This window comes from Etheostoma spectabile, chromosome 8 (genome assembly GCF_008692095.1).
Source record: "Etheostoma spectabile isolate EspeVRDwgs_2016 chromosome 8, UIUC_Espe_1.0, whole genome shotgun sequence".
Lineage (NCBI taxonomy): Eukaryota > Metazoa > Chordata > Actinopteri > Perciformes > Percidae > Etheostoma > Etheostoma spectabile.
In genome coordinates, this window is record NC_045740.1 from 26,514,528 (window position 1) to 26,524,521 (window position 9,994).

Genomic DNA, 9,994 nt, shown 5'->3' on the forward strand with positions numbered 1-9,994 from the left:
TAGCAGCAGCCCTATTTAAGAACAATTACTGTATGAAGTAGGCTATATACGTTTTAATCCTTAACTACTATTGTAGTCTATTGCTGTGGCTAGTTTGTTTGGATGTAGTTGTATGACCTTTGATATTTTGTAAATCGCTGTGGATGAGTGTCAGATAAATAAATGGAATGGTCTGATGGCAGATTTCTGAATAAATAACTTACAATAAATTTAATAATATGTTTATATTAACGTAAAACCTCCACATCTGTCTCTATGCGTTACATTAACGGACATCTTTTGGACTACTACGGCTGTACTTTGCACTTGCATTATTTACTTCATACTGCAAACTTTTGCATTACCTGGTCAATATTTTTTACATCCCTGCACAAACCTGTAATTTTTTTTCCCTTTTAAAATAGATATAGTGTAGGCTAGATATTTCTATAGGATGTGTTCATATTTGTATTGTACTTTTTTCTGTTCTGTTTTTAGGTTTCCTGACTTTTGTAGTAGGCCACTTGCTTGTATTTTTCATTTTCTCTTACTATGTTTTTTTTCCTTCATTTTCTCTTACAAATTCCTTGCATGTGAAAACTTGACAATAAACTTGACCCTCATTTGGATGTTTCACATTAAAGGTGAAAGGCTTGGATATAATATCAAGTTCATGTTAAGTACAGTTGTTATATTGGGTATGCAAAAGTTTACATGGTGAAACCTGTAGAACTGCAATACATCAGTGCTTTGATTGTATGTAGCACAAAGTATTAAAACTACAGTAACACTGTCATTTTTACATCTTTATTATACAGGAATTCACATTTTGGCCTAAAAAGAGATTTTCACATATCTTCTTAAATTGACCTTTTAAAGGTATTTTCATATAACCTATCCCCATGGGTTTCATATCAAAAGGTTTAGAACAAGCTTTCCTTATAGTTATGCACACTTTTTTTTCCGGAGCAATGTTCAAATATAAAAATAATTTGGCACTAAAGCTGAAACGTTGATATTTGCTTTTTAAAATTCCTCAATTGTCTTTCTTTTTAAAAACTTAACTTATATTGTGTTTTACTAATTGTTTCAGTGCTTTAAATTAGTTTGCCAAAGTCTTTTTGTTAACAAACAAGTGTAAAATTAGTAAAGAAATATTTGAATTATTTTTGGAATACTGCTTTTGGAATGCGAGAGTTGTCAAACATCGCTTGGACTGCATCTTTTCTCCTCAGAGAGTTAAAAGTGATTGTTGATTGTAGAAAAGGTAGTCACAGAACAGGATGTTATTTTATTTTTATTTTTTAAAGATTATTTCTTTTGGCATTTTAGGCCTTTAATTGGAACACGACAGCTTAGACTTGAGAAGGCAGAAAGAAGGTGAATGACATGCAGCAAAGGGCCTCTGAAGATCTGTATAATTATATTTATATCTATAAAAGTAGACACATGAGTCCATAGAATTATTCAGAGTGATGATACTAGTTAATTTTGATGCCGATTGTATACCCACTTTATGGTAGAGGTTTGCAGTTGTACTAGTATCACTGCCATCAAAACCACACATGCCTAAATTGACAGTATTAGGCCATTAACGGTGTTCATACAGTGATTTTTGATTTAGTGATTGGAGGATTACAGGTCATAAAGATATTTCTGTAGTCAATCAAAACACTAGTACGCAAAAATGTTTTCTGTTCTGTGTCCCAGCTTGTCCAGATTTGGCAGACAGGCTTTCTGGATCATCGGTGGAGGACCACACAGGACAACAAGGACATCATCAGATGGAGCAGGAAGGTGGTCCTTGATCATGTCATCGGTCACAAACCCTGAGCTGTAGCTCCAATCTTGAGGAAAAGGCAAGAGAGAGAAAGCAAGATCAACCTTCAACTTTAGAAAAATGTTTAACAACAACAAAATTTCCCAAAAAAGTTCACTTTTTGACAGTTGTTTGGTCTTCATCCCTCTTCTGTGCTGACATAATGAGGTTTATAATATAGCTTGTTTACCGGAGAATCTGATCGGCTTAGTTTTTGTTTTCTCTACGGGAAGATTTCAGCTATTGGCCACCGATGCTATTATCAACAAGAAACATGACAAGGTGTGTTGAACTTGTGCTTTCATCCACAAATAGTCATCTCTCTCTCCAAGGCAAGCAAATAACGACACTGCTAACAAAAAGCAACACTTGTTGTGAATGAATTATGATCAAGGACCGATGTGTTTCTATTCTGTGTGGAACTAATGACAGACAAGGCAGAATATGAGCGGCATTGAAGGCCCTTACAACAGAGATTGTGTAACAACATTATGCTCATTAATTCATTCTGTTTCCTCAAAGAATTATGCAAAGGAAGACATGAGCGTTTGCTAAGCCACAGTAACACCTTGTTGGAGCTATCTTCTTCCTCAGCCTGTGGGGATTTTCTACAGTTTCACACTATGAATACCCAGAAGTGAAATTAAAGGGCCAGGCTTTGAGGCTAATTTATTCAGATTCAGATACCATAGCCTGGCACTGTACTAATACATGTACTGTATGTCCTTTATGCTAACATGATAAACTTAGTCATGGTAACTGTTTCCACCAGATCCCACATTATGGGAAGCAGGCATAAGTTAAGTGCCTCACTGTTTCATGTTTCTCTCGCTTTTAATGTGACATTTCTATTTAAAGTCATGTTTTTGGCACTTTGATAAGTGTAAGTCCAATATGTACCCTTCTTTTAGGCATAGTTTTGTCTCCATTAACTCTTGACAGACATATCTTGCTCTTTAGCTGCACACTTGCTAGTTGGCAACTTTGTCTGTCTGTCGTTTGGTGCTGGGCAGGTAGTGTGTAGTGGGTTTACTACATGCCTGCTGCTGGGAATGAGATTAATGACAATAGTAGGAATGACCTAAAACATTAAAGTTGTTTGATCAAACGTTAGTCTAAAATATTGATGAGTGCAACTTTTTAGAATCTGTCTAATGTTAATGTATTGCAGTGTTAGTTGCTTTTGAATTAGGACCACATTACACATACCTGTTGCCTCTTTAGTCAGAGGTTATAATATCTGTTTAAAGAACTGCACATGTTCTGGTTGTTAAAAGGCTTCAGGGTACGCTTCTTAAACACAGGGCAGCTTATATTGAGAAGGGCCCACCAGCCACCATGTTGTTAGGTCCATAGTTAAAGAAATGCTTCCTTACCCACTGGAGGTTTGTCCAGTGTGAACCACAGATTCACTTTATCAGGGTGTTTCTTCTTTACCTCTTCCAGCTCCTCCCTCAGAAGGATGTCTTTCTCAGTCTGAGAGGGAGAAAGTAAAAGATATTTAGTTTTTGGGTATTATTTATTTCTGAACAGTAATAATTTTTAACATTGAGACAGAAGAAAAGATTTTCCAAAACAATATACCACACATAGCAGACCTGGTTGGCAAATATGAGGGAGCACTTGGTGCTATCAGTGGGGTCTGCTGTGATGCTGCGGATCAACTGCAGCATGGGAGTGATGCCTGTGATGGTAAAAATCATTGAAATTAGTCTCAGAGGATGGTTTGTGTCTAACCAAATTGTCAATAAAATGATATTGTCAACAGTGAGGCTACAAAGGCAATATCTTCAAATGGTCTCGGAAGTTAAACTACATTCCACAACCCTGATGTTGTCTTTTGGTCCCGTTTTCCTATATCAATGTTCTTTTTAATTACCCAAAATAACATAATTGATTCCACACAATGCTCTTTGGCAAGTACAAATCTCTACTTTCATTCATTTGTTTTTTAAATAGCATTGAGAAAAAGTTGACATATTCCAGTCTGTGATTATCCATCAACATGCATTCCTTTAATTTTAGTCTAAGTAATTCCTAATTTCTGCTTTTCTAACTAAAACATTACGTATCATTTCCTATAAATGAGGTTTATTGACCATAAATTTAAAAATAACAGTAAAACCAAAGTTAATAAGTTAGTGTTACGTGTTGAAAACATCAAAAAAGTGACGAACATTGAAAAAAGCGTCAAATAAAAAATGGGACAAAAACAAAAGAAAAAGTTGATGGGAAGACAACACAAGGGTTATTGTTCCTCCATGGTCTGTTTATAGAAGCACAGGTTTACAAATCTACTCTAAGTTCCCTGTTGGGGATATGTGACGTTTCATTGCTGTGCCTTTAACTTAAGTCAATAAAGTGCAGTGAATGAATACTGAAGTCCTGTCAAATACATTCTGACCAATACAAGGCAAATGTCCATGAAATCAGCCATTATAGTCCAATAAGCTTCCACTAAATTAGGTGTTTTCTATATAAATTCTATATAAAAATATGCCTGAATGTTCAACACACATACAGAATCCAGTTTTTCAGCTACTACTGTGTGATGCAAATTGTTAAAATTAGTGAGCACACTCAGGGAATTACTTGATTTGTCCCTCAAAAGAGATTTCAGCCTGCTGAGCCTGTGACGACATTAGGATGATTGAAAGTTTATAGGAATCTTAGTGCACCTGTTCCTCCAGCGATCATTCCAACTTGCTTAAACTTCCGAACTTTTGGCTCTGACTTCTTGTCTGGTCGGATGGAAAACTGACCTGACCAGGAGAGACCACGATTCAGCATTAGTAGGCCTATGTGTGCCCAAGTTGCTTTGACAGTTTTATATTGTACCACAGGGACATCTGCTGGTGGCAACAGCTTAACAAACATGAAGTGTTTTCATTCTTCTTTCATTCTTCTTTCTTTCTTTCTTTTCTTCATGCACACACACCGTACCATTTCCCTTATACACGAGCAGTCCATTGGGTCCTCTGAAGTCAATCCTATCTCCAATGGCCATGTTGTCCAGGTACTGAGACATCTTCCCTCCCTCTGGGAAGGAGGGGTTCTTGTAGTACACCTTGAGTTACAAAAGAGGTCAAAACAATTTGAACCTGTTTTTCATCATTGCCTCTACTGGGCATTAAAACAATCACCTCTTAGCATTGTTAGCATAGCCAATAGTTTGTCCTGATAACAAGACAACAGTAAGGGTCCTGAATGTGGGTAACTTTTGTTAAAACTATCTGCTTAAAGCTGCATTTGTTTATTCTTTTGTGGACAATAAGTTGGCTTATTATCAACTCATAAAGGTGATACTGCTAACATGCTAATTGCTTATCACACACTGTGAAGATAAGGAAGAACATTCATTTGGAGTCATGTGTTCTAGGTAACGTAAGTCCACCCATTATTCTGTTTTGGTCTCTTTAAAGCTAAATGCTATACTATGTTCACCAGCTAGTCGCTAACTTTAAAACTCTAGCTGGTATTTATCCTCTTGTTGCATGACACTTGGTTTTCTCTTGGAATTCCCTAAATTCCTTCAATCTTTCAACCCAAATTACCCCCACAAAAACCTCTGCAGTTATAGGCCAACCATGACTTCCGTGCGCTACATCAGTAATGTTAAAAACAGCACCTTGACCACAAGGTCGACGCATCCCTGGTCCTCATCGCTGGATACCGGAGTGTAGGCTCTAACCACCAGACTGCCGTTTACCTTGGCTGATAGGTACACATGCTGACCTGGTGCAGAGGACAGAAGGGAGGACAGGCAGGGAGTGAGATGGTGGATTTGAGGGAATGAGGATGGGGGAAAAAGAAGCATGAGAAGTGATGGAAAACGTTTTCCGATCCTTTACTTAAGTTAAAGCACTAATACCACACTATGAAATAAATGCACTGCAAGTAAATGTCCTACATTTAAAATCTTACTTAAGTAAATGTATGTAAGTATTATCAGCAGAATGTTCTTTAAGATAAGATATGATAAACTTTTGTCCGGTAAGAAATTTGTCAGCTGAATACAACATCAACAGACAGTACTGTACGTGACAACATATGACGTACCCCATTTTAAAGTAAGTTACATATAGTAGGTGAATGGCCCAAATAAAGATTGTAAATTGTGAATATAAGAAATTGCACGTGGTGAGGTTACATTGGTTAAGACCAGCACAGTGTTATAGCGATGAGGACTGGACTGGTTGTTTGTTCTGTAGTGCTATTGATGTGGGGACAAATGAAAGCTTACGGCGGTTGCATTTGCCCCCCACTGGCTCTATAGTGTCTGCCAGATGGAAGCAGTTCATTTTCATTGAAGAGTACAGCATGTGTGAAGGATCTTTCAGGATATTGTGTGCATGTGTGATTATTTCAAGTTTTAAAAGCGAAAGTACTCATTCATTGTGCAGTAAAATGTTTGTTCAATGTTTAGCTACTACATCTTTCCAAATTAAAATTACTGCTGCATTGATGTATATGTTGCAGTTTACTTATGTTTAAGGTTGTGCTCATTTTGAGTCCTTTATATGCTGTTATGTAGTTTAATCTACAGCAATGCATCATATTTTATAAGATCATCATATGGTTGTAGGCCTTGTGCCCCTACAAAGTCAAGTTTTCAAGGTGTCAGAAAATCTGCCGTTTTCAGCTTTGACGATGCATTTTCCAGCTGATCTGAGACATTTTTTAGCTTAAGGAGGAGAATTTTCTCAACATGTAAAGGAACACTTCATTCTTCAGTTAATCACAAACATTCAACATCAACACATCTGGAGAAATATGGTTTTCACTGGGCAGGAAGGGGATGAAAAATTGTCATCTGAAAAAAGACTAAAGCTGTCAGACAAATGTAATTAAGTTAAAAGTACAGTATTTGCCTCTTCCTTGTAATGGAGTGGAAGTATAAAGTTGCAGAAGCAAAGAATACTCAAGTAAAGTACAAGTACCTCTAAAAACGTACTACTTAAGTAAAGGTACTTCATTATATTCCACCCATAAAGATGAGAGAAGTATTTAGACCGTGATGGAAATAAGCTCTAATTAAGCTCTTTTAACTACTTCTCTCACCCCCACAGTGATCGTTTCACATGCTTATTCTACTATTTTATTGCAATTTGGGACTGACATGAATCACTAATACACCAACATATATGCTATATTTAGAAATGTTCACTCAATTTCACTTAGTATCCTTTGATGTGTTGCAGTTCAATCATCTGCATCCAAATCATTTAGAGGTGTTACAAACAGAGCTCTCTTATTGAGAGATCTTTTATTGAGACTCTGATCCCACTGATCTTGTGTTCTCATTTATGGCCATATTTCAAGAAATTAAGAATCAAAGATTAAGACAAGTCAACACTCAGCATGTGGAAGGCCTGAAGTGCTAGAGATTCATAAGAAGAGGTGCAAAGAATGCAACTGCTGCTCATATATGAGTGTGTAAAAGCTACTTCTCACCAAGAGGCTTTTAAACATCTTAAATAATTGGCAGAAAACCTTTGTAGTTGCAAGGAATCTTATCTGAGGAGAGAACAAAAGAGAAAACAAGAAAAGAGGCCAGTTTCAGTACCAACTGGCAGTCCAAGGATATGAGTTGCAGATGGAAGGCCAAACCGAAATTTCTTTGTGTCATGGCTGATTTCCTGTACAAGGACACACACAGGTTAGAAAAAACAAACAACGAAATAGCACAATATAAGAGTTTGCAAAATAAATGTCCTGAGACTTCAAATTGAGACGATGTGGTCTTTATACAGTATATTTAACCAAGGGTGTAACTTTGGTTTGAGAAGTGAGAGGGACACAAAACAGGGGGTCCGGGGGTCCTCCAGTAGAAACTGTTTTAGATTTTAATCCCATTTCCTGCATTTCTACATACATTTATAGGGACTATGGTGATACAATTCAGGAAATTCTTAAATTGAAAATAATAAATTATGCCAGAAAGAATGGTAGGCTACTTCACCATGTTTAAGAAAAAAGATGTCTTACTTTCTTTATTGCTTAAAATAGGGGCCAATCACTGAGACTTATAATTAAATAAAAATATCAAACTAACTTGAAAGTGGGGAGGACACAAACAGGATTTGTTAAAGTGGGGGGGGACATGTCCCCCCGTGCCCACTGGAAATACCCTAGTATTTAACGTAATTTACCTAATCTACTGTGAATGGAGAGGGATTTGATCTAGAGATAGATATAACATTTGAAATACAAATTCCCCTGTAGGGAATTATTGCAGTTGTAAGTGTTAGGCTAAAAGACCACATGCTGAGGAAATTAGAAGGGAATTAGGAACAGAACGTTGGTTTCATTTAACCAACTTGTAACATTATGAAATGTAAACTAAAAAACAAACAAACATATTTTCTTGCTTGCCTTAGTGTTCCTTAGTGTTTCTAGTTTTCAAATGGACAGAAAGTCTTTCCATTGAAACTGTATGACAATGTGTTCTGTGGATCATCCAGATTAACATTTTCTGGAAAGAGATGCTAAATATTTCTTTCTTTTCAATGCGGTGAGCTTAACAATCAAACTCAATTCACCTAAAACCAGCCAGAAGTCTCAGACTACCTCAAAAGCTTGATTCAAAAATTCCAAATCCGAAAGGTTTTGCATGGCTAGATACCACTGGAGGTAAGTAAGAAAATGCGTGCTGGTGAACCAACCCTTTAAACTAGAAATATTTCTTAGTTCACGATGGTTTATACACCGATAACAAACAAAATGAAGGTTGTATGAAATGACAAACATTATTCTAACAGGTGTAGCTGTTGAGTATTGAGTTGCTGCATAATCAGGTTTGAAAGTGCCTGCAAGAACAAGAAGTATTGATTCTTGGTTAAGTGCTTGTGTCTGTATGCAGTCTACCTGTTTGTCTAGAAGGGGAAGGGAATATTTGACTGTGGTGTCCTGTAGAGTGACAGGCAGCTTCTTCTGTCCTGCAGAGCCTCCCAGGAGGAAGTACAGCACACTCGCTACCACCACAAAAACAGCGGCCACCACCGGGACTGTCTGCAAAACAAAGATTGCATATTGTGTGTTCTAGTTTTGTATTAAAGTTTCCAATCCTTGTTCATTTGAATGTTACCATGTTGACATGGTTTATAAAGGAGTTACATTACAATAGTAAGTCCACATAAAATATGGAAATGTTTCATGGTCAAGCTCTCCAGTATATTTCAGAATTCCTCATTCCCTAATCCAATTCCAGGCCTCGAATCAATCGTTTTTAACAGCACCTCAATCGAGGTTAGTGGGTAAGGGAGATCATGCCTTTGCTGTGGCAGCTCCAAAGCTTTATTGTACTGTATTGTCTTGCTTTTGTTGCTATTTTATTTTAATTTGTGTTATTTTATATCTCCTTTTTTGCTTTGATTTAGAGTAAAAAGAATGGAATAATTAAGTAAGGTAAATGAAGTAAAAGTTCAGTCTCACCAAGCTCGGATCCATAGTTTAAACATGTGCCAGAGTTTCTTCTCCTCACGCAGCCTGACAGACCAGAGTCCACACACAGTCAAGTCTCAATTCTGTGTGTGTGTGTGTGTGTGTGTGTGTGTGTGTGTGTGTGTGTGTGTGTGTGAGAGGGAGATACACCCACCCACCCACCCACCCTCACACACACACACACACACACACACCTCTACACTGGGGCAAGGGTGATGCAAGGTCCAAGGCACCAATAGGAAGACAGATCTCACTATGACACACAGTATAGTGGTGGTGCACAGGCAATGAGGAGCAAAGCCTTAAAATCACACCACTGAGAGAGGGGAGGAGAGACACAAACTCAGAGATTACAGTACATAAAAAAAACACTGAAAGAAAAGTTGTATTCTTTACAGAGAAGAATAAAAAAGTACTTTATTTAAAAATTTTCAACAGTTTTCTTAAATCTGGCTTCTAGGGCCTTACAGATTTTTATTTTTTGTAGACTCTCAACTAGTTACTAATGCAAGTGAAAATCAACTTTGTTCACATATAGGCTAGGGTACTGTATGTGGTTTGAATTCTGGGCTAAAAGCTAAGGTGTATGAATGCAATAGATGGACAAGGCAATAAATAGTCTACTGTTTGTTTCTACATGGTTTGTTTAGCAAGTAGATTATGTTGAAATAAAAATATAAAAAGAGTTTGACTGATGTCAGGATCCTGCTGATTGAATATCATGTTATGTTTAGTGCTTGTTGCTGTCTTCCA

General features: G+C 37.0%; 1 protein-coding gene across 1 annotated transcript; it reads right to left on the bottom strand.

Moving 5' to 3' along the window:
- Positions 1-1,263: 1,263 nt before the first annotated feature.
- On the bottom strand, positions 1,264-9,386 carry cyb5r2 (cytochrome b5 reductase 2). Its single transcript, XM_032523348.1, has 9 exons — positions 9,233-9,386; positions 8,666-8,809; positions 7,365-7,437; positions 5,427-5,533; positions 4,742-4,865; positions 4,477-4,560; positions 3,397-3,482; positions 3,175-3,274; positions 1,264-1,826 (listed from the first exon to the last, which is right to left on the bottom strand). The coding sequence occupies exons 1-9, from the start codon at positions 9,245-9,247 to the stop codon at positions 1,654-1,656; spliced, it is 906 nt and encodes a 301-aa protein (XP_032379239.1). The 5' UTR covers positions 9,248-9,386; the 3' UTR covers positions 1,264-1,653.
- Between the last annotated feature and the right edge of the window lie 608 nt (positions 9,387-9,994).

Coding starts and splice junctions, on each gene's coding strand:
- cyb5r2 (XM_032523348.1), bottom strand. Junction 4,866..5,426: donor GCGTCGACCTTGTGGTCAAG/GTGCTGTTTTTA, acceptor TTGTAACTCAAG/GTGTACTACAAGAACCCCTC. Junction 3,275..3,396: donor CCCTCATATTTGCCAACCAG/GTCTGCTATGTG, acceptor TCTCCCTCTCAG/ACTGAGAAAGACATCCTTCT.